This window comes from Andrographis paniculata, unplaced genomic scaffold (assembly GCF_009805555.1).
Source record: "Andrographis paniculata isolate CXL003 unplaced genomic scaffold, ASM980555v1 Contig43END, whole genome shotgun sequence".
Classification (NCBI taxonomy): domain Eukaryota; kingdom Viridiplantae; phylum Streptophyta; class Magnoliopsida; order Lamiales; family Acanthaceae; genus Andrographis; species Andrographis paniculata.
The window spans coordinates 888,285-908,410 of record NW_026137577.1 but is presented as its reverse complement, the minus strand read 5'-3'; the positions used below and the strand labels follow the sequence as shown (position 1 = coordinate 908,410).

The 20,126-nt window shown below is 32.5% G+C and overlaps 2 protein-coding genes across 2 annotated transcripts; one reads left to right on the top strand and one right to left on the bottom strand.

Moving 5' to 3' along the window:
- Window positions 1-6,085: 6,085 nt before the first annotated feature.
- Window positions 6,086-9,592, bottom strand: LOC127251314 (GRF1-interacting factor 1). Its single transcript, XM_051274976.1, has 4 exons — window positions 8,834-9,592; window positions 7,927-8,003; window positions 7,694-7,778; window positions 6,086-6,686 (listed from the first exon to the last, which is right to left on the bottom strand). Exons 1-4 carry the CDS (start codon window positions 8,939-8,941, stop codon window positions 6,294-6,296), a joined length of 663 nt encoding a protein of 220 aa, XP_051130933.1. The 5' UTR covers window positions 8,942-9,592; the 3' UTR covers window positions 6,086-6,293.
- Window positions 9,593-9,612: 20 nt separating this feature from the next.
- Window positions 9,613-19,672, top strand: LOC127251232 (uncharacterized). The gene is made up of 5 exons (XM_051274843.1): window positions 9,613-9,720; window positions 18,130-18,336; window positions 18,436-18,549; window positions 18,625-19,093; window positions 19,218-19,672. The coding sequence occupies exons 1-5, from the start codon at window positions 9,613-9,615 to the stop codon at window positions 19,670-19,672; spliced, it is 1,353 nt and encodes a 450-aa protein (XP_051130800.1).
- Window positions 19,673-20,126: the final 454 nt, after the last annotated feature.

The following is a 20,126-nucleotide window of genomic DNA, read 5'->3' as shown; positions in this document are numbered from 1 at the left end:
ATGTATTTTTTATATTTAGTATGATGAATTGAGTTGGTAATATAAAAAATACTCCCCTGCCATAGGATACGGTATTTAAGATAATGATATTTAATTAATTAATAATAGTGGATAAAAAACTGATACAAATGCTCATTTTTGGACACAAGAAGTCTCTTTTGTCGACTTTGTACGAATTTTGACTGTTACAAAAAACCGAGTAACAAAAAGTCTCTGTAGTGGAACTTTTCGTAACAAAATATTAATGGTCAACGCCCCTATTACACACGTGGTAAATTTATCTATAACGGTTGAATTCATTTTTGTAACGAAATTATCCGTTACAAAAAAAAACCAATATTATTGTCCTTCGTTGTGATAATAACATCTTATTACGAATATTTCTGTAACAAAAGGAATGTTCAAATACCTCAATCTCGTTATAAAAAATATTTATTACAAAAATTCTCCGCAACAACAAAATTGTTATAATTTTCTATTGACTGTAACAAAATTTTTCGTAAGGACCCAACAATAATGACAAAAATAATGGTATTTCTTACAGCATTAATTTTTTCACAAATAGTATAAGACCTATTTTTTTTATACCAAATACAAAAACTATAGATAATAATGCCGATCCAATGTTTTTTGACACGCCAAAAATATAAATACATTATTTTGCCCCCAACAACCATGCTCGACATATCCGAAATACCTAACATCCAAAATATCTACAATCCATACTATCCAACATCCAAAAGATATAGGAATAAACATAAGTACGAATTAAAATAAACATGGTTGTTGTTTTTGACAATTTTATGGAAGGCACTTAGAGGTAGCGAATCAATTGCAATGAAAAGTGAATTTGTATTTTTCTTTATCGTTGCCCAATAAATTTATTAGTTGTTAAGCAAAAAATAATTAAAAGAACAAATTACGTACAACTTTATATCAGTTTATTGACTACCTCGCTGAGGGTGTGTGCACCAACATTCGTGAAAAAGATTAGAAGAGTCTATGTGACCATCGCAGATGTGATGAACGCCGTCACTATTGCGGGGTTATCACATAAATACGAATCATAAATACATATTATGTTTAGAGAAATAATAGAGAATATCACACAACAATTAACAAATAACAATAATAATGGATTTAAACTTCAATAATGACTCATATGATGAAGGTGCTTTTTAAATGTTGCAAAATTTAAGAGATGTCTTATTTGGAACCTACAAACTACACCACAGATAAGTTCAACATAAAAAACTCCAAATTACTTAAAGAAATTTCCCAAGCACAATTTTTTTTTTTTTTGTAATGTATACTAAATAGACATAACACCTAAAATCAAAGTATAATATTGGTAAATCAAACAATTATACTCAACCTAAGATTGTGTATTTACATTCATGACGACGTAATCCACCAAATGTAAGTTCCAAGGGGGACCATATACAAAAACGAAGCAACGACAACAACAAACTCCTTGGAAACCACACGTGAACAATAGAAAGAAGATCTTTAATATTTGAATAAGAGAAATTATGAATGTGCCCGGAAACCAACTCGATCATAACATCAAGTACAAAATAGTGTAATCCATCACAATTAAGGACCGGACCAAAAGATCACCCCTATTACGGAACACTCAATAGCTAGTTGGCATCCGTAAATTGAAACAGAAAAACAAACCTGTAGACAAACGTTTGTGTGTGTGTGGTCCCTCCCTACCAACTTCATTGCAGACATATACCTTATACCTCCATTAATATCACATTGTTGTATTTATTGACACATTTCACTCATTCATTTCATTGCCAGAATTGAAATAACGATAGAGTAAATCAAGTTGATCATTCTAAAACCTAATTTAATGGGACATTGAAATTTTGAATTGAATCTCATCCCATCCCACCCCAGTCCAATTCAGTCTAGTAGCATCAATCAACCACCACTTTCTTTCTTAATTATCATTGCCCTATTGACCCAATCCACTCTCACAAATATGCATATGCATGATCCCAAAAATTCATAAACAAAATCTGATCAAACTACACGTACTTACACCTGAAAAAAAAAATACAAATATTAATACCACATTTCATCTAACAAACAACTATGCCTAAAGCAGCAAGATCGGTAAATTGCATAAGGAAAAGTCCTTTGCACTCTAATTACCGAATTTGAAGCAAAAAGACACATTTAATAACTAATGTAATAATAAATACATATTTGGTGGCATCTTACCTCAACAATCCTTTGTAATAGCACTTTACAACATGTTCAGAGTAGATTCGTAAAGATGAGGACTTAATAGGGACTATAAAGAAGAAGATAAATCAAAGATTCGGTTACCTAGCGTACATGCTCATTGATTATTAGAAACAACACAATAATGGAATTGTGAAAGTAGAAGAAAAAGATGAAAAATTTAAAATATAGAAGTATCAAGAAAATATATATATATAGCAGACCCCACCCCCACTCTTTTTTTGTTGGCTTACAGGAACACCAAAAAATATACACACATACATACAAATACAATTCACATAATAAATTATTTTTTTACTTAGTTTAAAATCCTGACACATATAATAATAATAATTTCTAGATCCATCGAACTTTGTTGACGAAGTATACAGTGTTGAGAACTTTAAAAGGGTTTATACATATTCTATTGGCCCTATGAATGGAGCACAACTGTGGCCGAAAACTGGGTTGCCTCCACCATTTCTACCTATCGTAAAACGCTTTGCTAGCCGGCCTAAAACAGCAAGAAAATGTGACCCTAATGAGATTATGGAGAAGGCATACACAAGAAGACAAAAAAGACAAAACAATAGTTTGCCGAAACAAAGAAAACGAATAACTTATAAGTTTTGTGGTCTTATCGGTCGCACATTTAGGAGTTGTCAACAGAAAAAAGCTCAGTTGTATGAATCAAATTCCACTGCGAGAATTACGCAAGCTACTTAAGGGTTACTATCTCAAACAAGTGATATTTCTACACAAGAGCTTCCATCGGGTGAACATGAGGAGCCGCAAATGGTACAGCCCCCACAACAAAATTAACGGTATAATTTTGCATTAATTATGTTTGAATATACAACTCTTTATGAATAATCTATGAATTTCTATGCAATAGGTGAGGAAAAGAACTTTGACCCGAGGTACACAAACTTGAATCACATTTAAACGTCGTCACGTGGAATACGACAAGAACACATTGATTTTGGAGATTTCTTAGAATACATTGCCATGTTTTGATAGATTGCAATGTTTGGACTTGTTTTGAGATTGCTCAGTATGTATGATATATTGGTTGCAATGGGATTAAAAAATTGAAAACATTAGATATTATTTTCATTGAATTTTATTTTATTTGTTTTTGAAATGAAATTTGGAATACTAGATTGTAAAGACATGCAATGGGAGTGCAGAATAGAAAAAAATCGGAGGTGTACCCAACCATGTGTTTAGTAAACACGGTTGTGTAAAGAATTAGAACACGGCCGTGTTTAATTTGACACCAATTTACAAAGAGTTACATAGCCGTGTTTATGTTTAAGCACGGCCGTGTAGTTCGGAGTTGTCCAGTAAAATACACCACCGTGTTGTTATTGAACACGGCCGTATTTATGCATGTAGTTCGAGGAAATATAAGGGTTTCACATAGGCGTTTAGGTTGCCCGTTTATATACACGGCCGTGCACAGTTTGGTACACAACCGTGTAAAGTGATTTTTAATTCTTCTTGACAGGTTCATGGGCGTGGTAAAAACGTTCACGGCCGTGGTCGATTCGATTAGAAATTTTTAAACTTTTTTTTCTGGTCGAACACGTAGAGACCCATTTCTATTTCTTCTCCCGTTTTTACCTTTTCCGACGACGGATCATTGGCGAATGAGGGCGGGCGGCATCTATTTGGGGGAAGTTGAAGTTGGGATTGTTCTTTTTGTTCGATTCTAAGGTAATATGTGGATATATTTATTATTATTTTTTTCATAAATTTTCTTCTTATTTGTTGATTGTTTGTGTTGAGTTTAGTTGATAATTTTTTATTTTTGTATTTTTTGTTCAATTTAAAGTATTGGATTATGCCTATATTTTGTTTGAATAATTTCTGCTTAAAGTTATATATTATTTTTTTTTTTTTGGTTGCTTTGCATGGATATTTTGAGCAAAATAAAATTTTGGTTTTGCATTTTATTTTTAATGTAGAATAATAATGCCCGGGGAAAATGGTAAGGCCAAGAGAGTTCGAACAGATGCAAGTTCTTCAGCAACTATTGCGAGGGTGGAGACAGAAGATGATTTCTTAGGTTTTGGTGAATTAGAACACACTGAACGATATGAAAGATTTAGAAGTAGATCATTTTTAAAGAGTAAACATATCGATTGGAATGTTTTATCTACTTTGGGAATGAGGGGGGGAGGTAGAGGCTTTAGTTTCGGTTGGGGCGTGGGTTCGTTTTTTGGGGATTGTAGAGCCGAGTTATAGAAATTTAACTTTGGAGTTTATGTCAACTCTTGATTATGGATCGGTGAACTATAATTACGAAAAAACTAAGACTTTGACGTTTAAGTTATTAGATGTTTTCGATCTCACTGGCCGATTTTTCAGTGATAATGGGTCTACATGAATGGGACTTTGTGGAATCGGATTACTTCCAAGCCTTGCATGTTCTTATGCCTATTCAATCTGCCGTGTATTGGTCCCAAATTAGCACCGAAGCGGCTTACAATTTTGCACTTTCTAAGGCATCGACTCTTCGGTACCCGCCACTACGGTATATACATTATATTCTAGCTCACTCACTTTCTGGTTGGGGCGAGAGCACTGGGGTAGTTTCGAATATTGATTTGTTCTATCTTTGGAGTATGCTAGAGCGTCAGCCTATAAATTTGGGTTTATGCTTGTTCGATTTATGATACATCAGGTCGAGGACGGCCGTTTGGGAAAATCTCTCTTGGTCTGTATGTTACTCGACTGGCAAAGGGCCTTGGGCTTTTAGAAGAAGAGATTGAGGATCCGATTTATGTCATGCAGTCTTGTGGTTTTCGGACGTTGTAGATGATGGGTACGGTTAGGAAAATGATGATGAAAATAGTAGATATATATGTATTGGTTGATAGGGTTGGTGGACCAATAGATGGTGTTGATCAGCTTCCCGGTGATCAGGATGCCACAGAGGGTGATCAACCGCACCGTATAGTTCATGATACTATGTCCATTGACAGGTCAACCATTGATGACTTGCGTATGGATATGCATCGCCGTATGGACGAGTTGCAGATGGAGGTGCATCGCCAGATGGACAATATGGAATTGGAGATGAGATCTTCATTTTCTCGTATTTTTCAGCATCTCTCCATTCTTGTTTCACCATACGATGGTCCTCTTCATGAATCTACACTGGGACACGGTGATGTCACAAATGATATAGATGTTTTGTTTGCGGATCATCCAAGCAAAAATGAGGACGAATAGCTTTGTTTTTTTTTTTTTTTTTTTTTTGTATTTTATGTTTAGTATATAATGATTTTTTGTTTTAAGTATGTATTATTCCTTAAAGTAATCTGAAGACTGTTGTTTAGATTATTTTTATTAATTTTAATCAAACTTCAAAATTTGTTAACAGTGTTGTGTTCATTCCGGGTCATCAGCCAGTTCGGCTCCGTTAAGTCTACGTCAGCATTTTTCGCCAATTTGTTGAAGGTAAAACAAAAAAAAATAAATTTTAATTATATTGAGAAAAAAAAAATATGAATTTTGATTATATTGAAATCAAAATTAATGAGTTTTCAAACTAAAATTAATAAATTTTGATTATATTGAAACAAAAAATTATAAATTAATTTATAGTAAGACCAAAATTGATGAATTTTTTATTATATAAGAGACAAAAAATAATAAATTTTAATTATATTGAAATCAAAATTAATAATTTTTTATATTAAAATTAAAATTGATAAATTTTAATTATATAGACATAAATAATTTTTTTCTATTACTAAATAACTCAAAATAAACATAAAACAATAATAATAAAAAATAAAATCCAAAACAAAACAAAAGAAGAAAAACATACTGAGTATTTGTACATATGCATAGCAAACATAATAAGAGAAAGAGCAAGTGATGATCCAATCAACATCCACGTCCAAAACAAGATCGCAATCCACGCACCATTAAAGTCCTACTTCTACCAAACATTATATAATATATATTTATATATATTATATTGTCTTCTTTCTAATATATAAAAGAGAGCATATATATATATAGCCATTGATATGGATGAATCAGTTCCCATCGTCTCCGCTCTTCAAGTACAGCGTCTCTCCGCCTCCACCCCCACCGTCACTTCCACTGCGGCTGCGGCCATCGCCGGAAGTATTGCTGCCCATCTCCTGCTGCTTGCTCCCGCTCGCCAGTGGCCGGACAAACTCAGGAAACCCTCCTCCGCCAAGTCCACTGTGAGGCTCGCCTTGCAGCATCAACCCCGACCTCCCGCCACCGCCGCCCATCCCAAGCTGGCTGTGCAAAGCTTGCTGCTGCTGCAGCGACGCGTATGGCTGCCCTCCGTAGAGCATTGACGACCGGGCAGCTGCCAGGGATTGCGGCGTCATCTGCTGCGCTTGTTGCTGCTGCAGGTAATGCGCCGCCGCAGGAACCATCCCCCCGGCGGCATATTGCTGTTTTTACCAAATTATAGCTTTGTTAACTATTTTGCATGTATAATTACAAATTTAAAAATAATCATATGATCACCAGAGTTATAATTATACTTGGTTAGAACGCTAATTTAAATTAATTAGTATTGTAATAACAGCTCATAAAATGTAAATTTTCAGTACATAGGTCAAATGATTACAACATTCTATGTGTTGATTCAATATATTTTAATCATAAAAATATATATATTTTACAGTAAAACATCATTATACCTTTTTTTTTATATAAAAAAAGAAATTATTATTATTCATTTTTATTAAAACTCATACTCATATTTCTCAACTAAACATACAATTGCATGATGTGTTAAGTACTTTGGTGATTATATAAGGTATTATATTGTTTTATCTAACTCAATTACTGGTTTACTTTGGCTTATTAAAATCCGGAATTGAATACACTCATTAGGAGTAATCAATCCTACTTAGATGAACAAAATCAATTTATCCAAAATAATATTTGTACTAAGCATTTTTATCATGCTAAGAAATATAATATCATGCTGCAAAATAAACTCAACAATTTTAACTTATTTGACACTATTTATTTGTAAAAAAATATTACATCAAATATATTAAAATCAAATATTTTCCAAATTTGTAGCTCTCCAAAAACATGGCTAAACGGAGCCAATTATATTGTATTTAGTGACAATAATATTTACTTGCATACTACGTTATTATATTTTATGTACTGTCACCATCATATTGACTAATAACTACGGCTGCCAATAATATCCATTAGGAAGATTTTAGAAGCAATAGTTGGCATTATAATTTGTAATAAAAATTCAATTGGGTGTAATATCTACAAGGGTTATTAATGTTGGTCATCTAAAGTGGTCAAAACAAGGGTTTCCTTTATTCTTTTAAGGGTTTTGAAAGGAAAAACAATGTACGAATTGATGTCATACTAATTCTGAATATACACACATATATATATATATAGAGAGAGAGAGAGAGGATACCTGAGAATGGATGTTGGGCGGCTGAGGCTGTGAATCAGCAATGGCAGCAAGATACATCAGGTTTCTCTGCAGTCTTGCTTGGTTCCTGCCAAAGTATAATATACATATATATATATATCATCGTCATCATCATCATAGATTCTCTTTCTCTCTCTTCATACATAGATACAGACGTTTGTAAGTGAGTAGAGGTAAGAATATTGAAAAGGGTGGAAATTATACTGAAAACTTACTCAGCACATTCACTGAGCTTTCCAGAGTTTTGGCTCTCCACAATCTTGAGGATCAGAGACTTGTTCTCGTCCAGATACTACAAAATCGCCCATTCATTGTATATACATCATAACAACATAGATTTGCAGAGAGGTTTTAATAATGGTGATTGTCCAAAATGAGAAATAATGAAACCCCAATTTCAGTTTATAACCAAATCCCAGATGGATCTTGCAATTATTGAAAAAAGTGGGATAGAAAAAAAGAGAATAACATGAGAATTAAATCATGAGTGAAAATCAAGTAAAGGGGTGGATGGAATAACCAAAAGGAAGCCTTTGTATGTCAGACAAGGCTATATAGTATAGTAGGAGTAGTATTTAATATAGATATATAGATACAAGTCTATAACAATAGGTACATCACACACTACTATAGTTACAGAGGTATTTCTCATATGCAGTCAACAAACAAATCCCACTAAAGATCACATTTTTTAAACAGCAAAGAGTGCAAGGAGGAATCTTTAGAAAAATGAGCTTTCAAGAATACCACATTAACTGTTTCATATTAAAACCAAAAAGCAATTTTTTGAAAAAAATAAAACACAGAAATTCACTCTCCAAAGTGGGCATCTTGAATCCAAGAAATAAATAAATAAATAAAACCCAGAAATAAGCTAAGGAAGATCTTTTTTCCCCAAATTGATATAACATCATTCATCCGAACACAGATGCATATTTATACATATAAATTCATAGAGAGCTTCGAACCCAAAAGAACAAAGTAACTATGAACATGAATGAACACACCTCCCTCTCTCTCCTCTCTCTCTTTCTATGCATATATATATATATATATACACAACAAGATTGAAAAGTATATATATGGAGAGCAGATAAGGAAGAGAAAGGGAAGGGAAGAAACCTGTTGAATGTGATCAGTGGTGACATTGGTGGGATAGTAGGCTGCCATGATGGGCTGCTGTTGCTGCTGCTGCTGCTGCATCTGCATCAGGTGCTGCTGCTGTAGCATGCCCCCCACCCCTCCCTCCCTCGCTCTACCCCTTCCTCTCTCTCTATTTATACACAAACGATACAATACAACACAACAAACCCTAATTCAATTCCTTAGCTAGCACCACCGCCACCACCACCGCGGCTGTAACTAATTGTGAGTAGTAGTAGTAGTAAGTAATATGATGTTATCCTCACTACCCTACCCTACCTTGCCCTATGCTATATTGCTATGTCCTCCCTCTCTCCCTCTCTCCCTCTCTCTCTCTCTCTTGAAATATTGTATGTACCCTACGGTTTTGGACTTGTAGCAGGGTAGCTAGCTAGCTAGGTAGCTTGGTTTCTCTCTCTCTAAGTTTGACCGTGAAAGGTATGTGTCAACAAGAAAAGCACTGCAGCAGAGGCAGCAAAGGGGAATGGCCCCTCCCCAGTTTTGGGTTTATCTTCCTCTACTTAACTTGGAGTTTCCAAACACACTACTACTACTACTACTATTACTGTTCCGCCCCACTCTCTCTCTCTCTATAAAAAAGAGACACCATTTTCTAATTGCCTTGATTTGCAGGAGATGATATGAAGTTTAAATACTAGTAAGTAAATGTTAGTAATTAGGGTTTTGATAGAAAGATAGTGTGATATAAGAAGGCAAGGGTTGTGTTGTGTGTCTTGTTCTTCTTCTTCTTCTCGGTGATGTCGCTGTCAGTGGTGAAGATGTGTGAGAAAGAAAAAGAATCTGGAGAGGACAGAGAGGGGCCAGTCTGCTCTGCTAGCTGCAGGCGGGCGGCAGCTGCAGCACCAGTATCATTATTATTATTATTTATTAATTAATTAAAAAAAGGGGGTTTACTTTGGGGTTTGGTCTGCTACTGTGCTTCTCTCTCTCTCTCTCTTACTTTCTGTCTGTGTCATCATCTGTCACGTGACCAACTTTTTAGAGGGAGGAAGAGAGCGAGTGTGTGGAAGCAGAAGAGATCAAACCGGGTTTTTTTGGGGTTTTCTCTTTCTATCTCTACCTGCCCATGAAGACCAGTCGTCGCATACGTACTGCACTGCACTGCAGCAGCTGCAGCTGCACACTGTCGTCCTGCTGCTACCTTCAAACTCCATACCCAAATTCCTCATTAACACATTCACTTCTGTAGGCAGACCTATAAAAGTCATTTCAAATTTTGCCAACACCATGGTTTGTTTGCAACGATATTTAATTTAAAATAATGTTATTTAATTAATTAATAATTTTATATTATTTTTTTAATATTTTTATTTTTGTACGCCTTATTTTATTTATTTTTTAAAAATATAATTATTTATTTTAATTATATTTTAAATTTTATAATTTATAATAATTTTTTAATATTAATTTTATGTATAATTATTTTAATTTTTATTTATAATTAATTTTATTATACAATAATTATTTATTTTAATATACTTATTAATTATACTTTAATTAAATTCTCATATTTATAATAAATTAAATACAAAAAGTGAGATATAAAAAATAATAGTGAGTTATAATATTATTTTATTATTTTTTATGTAATTGATTGTATTGATAACTTTAAAATAATTCGATCTTTTATTGGTACAGATAATTGTATCAAGAGTATAAAATATACTATTTTTGAATATTTAATTATTTTACTTTTTGTAATGAGTATTTTAAACTTATTTCACTTTTTTTAATTTTACAAAAAATAATTTGTTTATTATTATTTTTTGAAATCGCAACTGAAATATAATATTAGAAGAATAGATTATTGAAAGTGTGTTTTCTTTCATCAAACTCTCAAATTTTACTATTTAGACTATGTTCTTTGAAAAAAAAATTGTGCTTCGTTTGTTTTGTGTGTTAATTTGAAAGGAATTTTTTTATATAAATTATATAAAATTGTGTAAATAATATAAAAATAATAAGTATTTATAATATACTCTCCCGTCCCAACAAGAATGACCTCTTTGGTTGAAAATGCGGTATTTTATCTAGTGTAATTAGTAAGTTATTAATAATTAGCAGTGTCGTTAGTATTTTAAATATTTTTATAATTATATCTCAATAAAATATATGAAATATGAATATTATTTTGTAGATAATAAAATTTTATATAATACAATAAATAAAAATATATTTATTTATTTATAATTAACTTAAAATTAATTTTATAAAAAATGAAAAGTTTTGAATATAGAAAAAAATATTTTTTATTGATAAGAGAGATAAAAATATAAAATTTTTGAGTGAGCCATATAAAAAATTAAAAATTGATTTATATTTATTAAGTGTACTTAAAAAGTGAAAGATGAAACATGTAAATATTATTCTGTTCAAAAGATGTATTGGGCTTTTTTTCAAAAAAATAATTCACCATTTTTTTTCTCTTATTTTATTAAATATTATTTTAATGTCAAATTATAATTTAATATTTTCAAATCAAATTAAAAAGAAGCATAATTTTTTAAAAATATATATATACTTTTCATAAATTTATGTTTCTTTTCATATCTTTGAGAAAAAATTGATTTGAATTTGATATTAAAATAATATATAATAAAATATTTTGTAAGAAAAAAAAAATATTTTTTGTTTTAAAAAACGTAGAGTCAAATAATATAAACTTGAAATTTATTGCAAAAGAAACAAATCCTAAAAAATATTTATATAAATATAGTTGTTGTCGTAAAAATTATCTTCGGCAGCTTAATCGAAAGCCTTCCAGAATCAATTTGTATCGAAGGGTTCCCGACATCTTAAAAAAATGATTCGAATTATCTCGCGATTAACAAATAATCAAAGTGCAGGAAAGTAGTATAAAACTAGTAAAACAAGGAAGAAACTTGAAAAAGGAAAGCTAAAACTTGAAAAAAAATTAAAGAAAAATACAGTATTCTTGAATAAAAAATGCCAACAAAAAATTAAAGGAAAAGTAAAATGAAGAAGCTGAATAATGGTATCTGGCTTGTGATCTCTGCATAATCTGTTCATAATTTTATTTGTTTATTTTGAATTTGTTTAAATAAAGTTTTATCCCTAATTTTTTTTCAATAAATTTAATCACTTTTCTAGCCAGTTCTTTGACCTTCCCACCTCTTTTGTCGAGTTGGGTCATTGGGTTGGATAGCCCCGCAGATCCGTTCGTTGATTTAGATCTTCCGTTAGACCGCGAATCTCCTTATACTTGGGTTGTACTTGTATTGGTGCGGCCCAATTAATTTTTAGTGTGTACAAAATGTCTTAGTAATTGATGACTAAAATCATTGTGATGTTTATGTGTATAATGGGTGATAGCTCGATTTCGTTGCCAATAGAGATTGATGAGTCTAATGTCCACAACTCAATCAACTATTGAATTATACTCGCTCCGTACTGTTACATATAACTTTTTTTTTTTTTTTTTTTTCCATAAATATAATTTTTTTTATATTTTTAGTAAATTTATTTATTTTAAATTTATTTAAAAAAAATGACATATTCAAAACTCTTTTATTTTTATTCATCTTCTTAATAAACAAATTATTTTTATCTATATTTAAAACTTCTTGTTTTTTATAAAATAGTTTTAAGTTAATTTTATATAAATAAATATATTTTTTTTATTTATTTGTATTATATACAATTTTATTATCTACAAAATGATATTCATATTGCATAGACTTTATTGAGATATAATACAAAAATATTTAAAATATCAACAACACTACTCATATAAAAAATAACAAAATAATATCATAACTTATTATTAATAATTTACTAATTTAAACTATCTAAAATATTGTATCCATAACCAAATGGTTCATCTTTACCGGGACGGAGGGAGTACTCCTTAGTTCGGACTCCAACTAATAAGTATATATTACTTTTGATGCGGAGTTTAAAAAAATAATACTCTCTCCGTCCGCTTACAAAGTTTACATGTTTCTATTTTGGGACGTGCAATTACAAAGTTTACATTTTATTAAATACCCTACTTTTTTCACAAATACCCTTACTTTACATCACATCGTTACTTTTACACAAAAAAGTAAGGGCAAAAATATCATTATACTACTTTTAACTACTCACTATAATTAAAAGACTATTATTTCTTAAACACCGAGCCAAAAGTAAATGTAATTTTTGTAAATGGACAGAGGGAGTAGTATTTTAATTATAGTGGATAGTTAAAAGTAATATAAAAATAATTATTTTCTTACTTTTTGGTGTGAAAATAATGATGTGATAGTAAAAATATAAATATTTGTGAAAAAAAATAAGATATTTAATTAAATGATTTCTTTGTGAGACAATCAAAATAAAAATATGTATACTTTACGACAGGATGGGAGAAGTATTATTTTTGTATATCTTATTTAAAAATTATTTATTTTTTATTATATTAAAAATAATTGTGTATTAATATTAAAATATTTTTATTTTTATTTATTTAATTTACAAATATATTATTATAAAAAATAAATTAATTTATATATAACATATAAAAGACAAAAGTATCATAACATTCTTATTTTAACATATAACACCATGAATGTCATATTAAAAGCACCAAATAATTCTCATATAGTTTCAAAATTCAGCGTACAATTCTGTACTTTAAAAATGGAATGACGTCTTCTTATACTTTTAAAAAATATTGCATGAACCTCTTTTTATATTTTTTGTGTGATAATAAGATGATTTTCTATCTATATTTTTTTTTGCATGAAGAGGGTTTTATGCAAGAATTTTTAAGATATAAGTGGACATAATACAATTTTTTAAAGTATAAAGAAAATTTACGTTGAATTTCGAAATCACATAAAAATTATGGACAATTTTATCTATTCAATATGTCAACACATGGTATAATGTTCGGTATAATGGTTATAAATGTCATTTTTAAAATTCAAAAATAGACATTGTGTTATATATTAAACACGTTGAATCAAAATCGATTTTCATATATTTGGGCTTATATCTAATTTCATGATTAAATCATGTACTTGAATTTTTACGTAATTTCATGATAAAAAATCATATTTAACCCGAGCTATGAGATGAACATGTTTGGTTTCACCAAGTCAAGTCCAAAATCCAAATTTCAAATTCATGATCATGTCCACAATCTCATTTGAACCCATGGCCAAAGGACAATTTAAAATTATTTTAGCCATGTCCAACTCTAATCTAACTGAACTATACACAACTTGTGTCCGACTATTTTTGCTAAACACTTTATACACTTTACGTAAGTTCAATTTAGCTCACTATAGTTAATTCATCTGATAATTCACACAAAATCCAATTAAATGATAATTCATTTAGTTATTTTTTCATGATCCATCATATTTGTCACTCACCAAATAATCGATTTTGAGAAACCATGAGTTTAATTATAAATTAAATTTTCAACAATTGATTAAAATATTAAACGGTTATCAACCATGCCCGTATAAGTGGAAATATCAAGAGGAAGCAAAATGCATAACTCAATTCCTAGGAAATATCAACACATATGTGTAGGGAGCTTTGACTTTGGACTTTCTATTATAGTTTATATTTTAGGATGCACCAACGTCCTAAATGAGACGATGCATTGAATTATTGGTTTTTAGTCAATAATATTGATATGTTACTATCTCAATCTTATTTTATTTTCATATTTTGATATATTTTGACCAACATTTGGATTCATAAGTATTACTTTTGACAGTTCCCATATGGTTCTGAATTATAAATTCAGGATCATCCTGAATCAATCATGGTCATAGGATCTGAAAATGAATAAACAATCAAGATTATGTGTAGGGGTGGATAAGTAATTTAGCTTACATGATAAATAAGACAATTATAAATCTATGCATAAATGAAGGAGATGTAAATATAGATGTAATATTCTTTTATTATTAGGTTATCATAATCCAAATTTCGATATTTTACACACACACACAAAAAAAAAGAAAATTATACGCTCTCGGCCGACGTCGATCGGCCCCATAATATATACTAGTGAACTTGGATGAAGATGGATGAAAATGCACTACCAAAAAACAGGGTATTAACCACGGGCTGAGGGTTCGTAACAATATCATCGTAACAAATAGATATTTTGGTTACAATAAAAACCGTGACAAAACAATTTTTGTTCGGTCAACGTTTCAGGCACAGTTGTTACGCAGAATTTTATGTAACAATTAAGAAGAAAGAAAACTTTGGTCGAAATAATATTAGTTACGATCAAATTTCGTAACTAATGATATTAATTTATTTTTTCCATTTAAATTTAATATTTGAAATTTTCAAAAAAAATAATATATATATATATATAAACACGCATTGGTAACTCTTCACCCAAAAATCTCAAATATAGAAATTAGGGCACACCTTCTCTCTCTCTCGTTGTTCTCCTCCCTCCCTCGCACTGCACTGTACTCCCCCCTCCTTCCGCCGACACAACCCTCATCGTCAAATTGGTTGGATTGACAAGCTACTCCGGCGCCGGCGTTCAGGTAAGGTATTTAGGTTTTGTCCAATAAGATTCAGTGTGGACCTACGGTTTTTCGTCCGTTGCATTCTCAAACTGATATTTTGAGGAACACAAAAAATTGGCTTCTTTAGGTTCATACGGGTTTGGGTCATTCTTTAGGTTCATACGGGTTTGGGTATGCCATGATTGCTTTCTCTTTGTTCATGTCTGTGTCTAGAGCAAGTTTTTGAGGTTGATTTTTTTAATTTTTTTTGCAGAAAGATCGTTTGTTGATGATATCTAGTAAGACTCTAGGATTTCTCCAGGGATTGGTATGATTTAGTTGAACTAAATTTAGAACGAGATTCCGTAGTTGAAATCTACACAGCGGGCTGCCCTAGGTTATGTGCAACTTTTGCCGTTCTGGGTTTCGATATCGGATGTAATGTGTTATGGGCATTTTTGGTTTTTGTTAGGGAAACGATGGATAATTATAGTTTTGATGATGATTTGTTGTGGTTTTACTGTTTGATATTTGCTACTCAATGAGGAAAACATAAAATCAGTAAGGTTTTTAGTGTGATTCGTACGCCTAGTTAGTTTGGGATATGAATGATCAAGTGATGGCATTAGGTGTAGTTCAATGTTCAGTTTGTATATTTGAGGAATCAATTTGTTCAGCTCAATAGGTGCTTGTGAATTTGGATTCAATAAACAGGAAAAATAGAAAAGGGGAAGAGATTTGAATTTAGTAAATGAATTCTGATTGATAAAGCATAATAGGTTAAACCAAAATGTAGATCAGGAATGGAGATACCTTACACAACTCACTTGATAATTGTTCAGATTTCCACTTAAATGTTGTATGTTATAGTGTTGGATATGTTTTCCATTTCATCTCTATGAATGGATTGAAATAGCATTGTTTACACTTCCAATCTTACAATATATTGTTGTTCTGCGAATTTATTGTATAACTTATGATTCAGTATTAGGGATAGGCCTTAAACACCGGCATGTATAAAAGGTTGGAGGTAGCATAGTTGTAAATGGATTGCTAAGGTGCAAAGCCTGTATTTTTTTGTTAATTAGTTATATTTATTGCGGTTTAGTCTGTATTTACCGATTAAATAAGGATACGAAAAGCATATTTCTCTTTCTTTAAGTTTTCTCCAGCTCAAACCTACTGTTTCTATAGTCTCCTTTTCAGGTCTGCTGTTATGTAATTTTGGCTAAATTCCTTAAATGTGTACTACCCTAGTCTCTAGTTTTTTTTTATCTTCTAGCTGCAGAAATTCTGAATACCTTATAAAACTGGAGGTCATCTTATCTAAATCCTGCATGATTATGGGCTTCAAGTATCTCATTGTTCATTTGCAAACATCTAAATGGTTGAAAAAACTAACACTATATTGTATAATGTATTTAATCATTGTATCTTAGACTTAAATAGAGCCACGACTAGTTAGGATAGAGTTTAGATGAGGAACATGATAATGATGATTTTAAACATACAAAACACCTAAAATCAGGGTGGAAATTGATACATCAAAGCTGATTCTGATCTCAAATTTAAATAAACAGTTGGTATGAGACCCGACACACATTTTATGTAATAGTACATTCTTGCTGGTTTCATAAGAAAGATTTGCAACTACCGAAAAGTATTTGGCCATGTTTTTGATATTTTTTACTCCTGTTAGGGAGGTATACAACGTCGGTTTTCCCTTTATATTGTGAAGATTTTGTGTTAGTTATGAATACACAATATGTGCCTTGCATAGACATAAATGTCATTTGTTTCTAAACAATGTGAATAACCTCGTTCTTCTTATGAAATAATGTATACCCGGGGAAAAAATATGCTGCATGGTTTTAGTATGTGTTTTAATTTCACATAGTGTCGATATCCTAGAATTTATAGGGGAAACAACAGTAACTTATGATAAATTAATGAAGGAACTAATTCAAAGGCTTATATTGCATTTTCAGTCCCTTCATCAGCATGTTATACTAAAAGTGATATATATATGTACCAATTCAATCCTACAATAAATAATGGATATTGCAACGTAGTGCGTGTTTAACTTTTGTAGTAGTTTGTGCTATTTTTACTGAAAATGAGTGCATATTTAACTTGTGTTTTTTTTATAGGATACTAAATTGTGGAGACAAAGGCGTGCAGTGTGAACGCAGGATAAGCATACTTGGTTTTAACGGAAGATCTGATTTCTTTTTAATGCATTTCCACTGTGCAAAACTTCTAAGTGGTCTATGTTTTCTCGGGTGGTGGTGTAGTTAAGTGTTGTGTGCATTCCCACAAACCTGAAATATTCTTTGTTCATCAGATTTGAGGATTTTTTCATATTCGTACAAAAGGGCAAGGAAAAATTTAGAATATTTAGAAATTTTTCTTGACACAAGTAGGGTATGGATAATTCTTGCTACTCTAGTATCTAGAGATAACGGATCAGAATTTTTTGCGGAGCGTAGAAATCATTCAGTTCTCATTAAATTGCATCCATAAAAGGTTCTTAAGTGGAGAAAATGGCTGATTTTAAACCATGAGCCTTAATGTTGTGATGAATGTTATGTTTTACTTATAAGTGCAGTACATGGACTTATAGGTACCAGAATGCAGTTTCTTAAATCCGATGCTATAACTTTGTTCTTTTAAATTGAGGGTGCACGCCCGTATCAAGACTTGAACATTACGAGTTTGAATGCATGTTATGTTAATGGAATCACATGCATATTGCCTTTTTAGATGGATAGGAGTTGGATAGGCGATGCGAACCATATCTCCACTCAATATTTGGATGGGGTCAGGGCTTTCTTAGATTTTGCGTTCAAAGATAGGAACTCTGATGCTTCCATCTATTGTCCCTGTACGTCATGTGAAAATCGCATAACAAAATCTCGTAGGGATATCTTGCTCCATTGTATTCGCTATGGATTAGACCAATCCTACAAGGTCTGGACTTGTCATGGGGAAGGAGAGGTGAACTATGCGGTTGTAGAAGACATTGTTCCAATCCGTTGGGAGGATGAACTAGATCTTCTGTTGCAATAGTGCGCAACAGCAGAGGACACCGGGCCGGGGCCCAGTAACGCCGAACCTCTTAATGATAAGGAGGATGAGCATATACATCATGACAGTAAGGGGTACAGAAAAATGTTAGAAGATGTAGAGAAATAGCTTATACCAGGGTGCAAAAAAATGAGCAGACTCTCGTTTATCACTCGCCTTTTACACTTGAAGGTTTTGTGCCACTGGTCTAATAAATCTATTGACTTGTTGTTAGAGTTGTTAAGGGATGCACTTCCAGACGATGTTGTCCTCCCGAAGAACTTCTACGAGGCTAACAAGATCACGAAGGACTTGGGGTTCACATGCAAGACTATCCATGCATGCATCAACAATTGCATGTTGTTTATCGGGGAAGATGTTCACCGTGATGCTTGTGTTGTGTATGGGGAGAAAAGATTCACACAGGGTAAAGATAGATCTCCCGTGAAGCAGTTGAGGTACTTTCCGTTGATTCCCCGATTGCAGAGATGGTTCTTATCTTCCAAAACTGCATCTTCTATACGATGGCATGCCAAAGGGCGTGTCGATGATGGCAAGATGCGTCACCTAGCAGATAGTCCTGCGTGGAAGGGGTTTGATCATCGGTACCCCACGTTTGCTGAGGATATTCACAACGTACGCCTTGGGTTGGCCACCGACGGTTTCAACCCCTTTGAAAATATGAGCGTCAGCTACAGCATTTGGCCCGTAGTACTTGTGATATATAATCTATCACCATGGCTATGCATGAAGCAACCATCGTTCATCCTATCTAACAATTATAGATGGTCCGCAAGGCCCGGGGGATCGGATCGACGTCTTCCTTCAACCTTTGATGGATGAGTTGAAGGAGCTTTGGTATGACGGTGTTCGGACATACGATGCGAGAAGCAAAGAGGACTTCCAAATGCGAGCTACGTTGCTGTGGACCATCAGTGATTTTCCAGGTTATGGTATGTTGTCAGGGTGGCCAACTCGTGAGGCGAATGCATGTCCTGTTTGTGGTGTGAAAACTCATTCCAGGTATCTAAAAGTTGGCCACAAATATAGCTACTGTGGGCATCGAAGGTTCCTACCGAGTGGGCATAGAATGCGTTATCATAAGCATGCATTTGACGGTATGATGGACTTTGAGACAAAGCCGTCTCGCTTGACTTCCAATGAACTGCACCAGCAGTTTCAGGATGTGCGAACTGAGTACTGTAAGGTTGATCTTATTCAGAAGGTTGTTGCACAGTGATTCCAAAAGCGTATCCACGATGTAGATGTGAACCAACGTACATAGAAAAAAATGAGCATTCTGTTCGAGCTCCCTTATTGGGCCGAGAACGAAGTACGTCACAACCTCGACTTGATGTACATTAAAAAGAATGTGTGTGAGATTGTATTGTATACATTGTTGGGGACTAAAGGAAAAACAAAGGATAATCTCAACACAAGGAAATACTTGCAGTTACTACAAATACGCAATTCTTTGCATCCGGTCTCCGGTCCGAGGGGTTCTATATACTTGCCTGCTGCTATGTACACTATGAGTAACCCAGAAAAATGAATCTTCCTATCTGTGTTAAAGGATCTACGACCACCTTATGGATTCAATTCGAACTTATCGCATCGTGTTAGGGTACAACAACAACAACTATAGGGTCTTAAGAGCCACGACTGCCACATTCTTATGCAACGACTTCTTCCTA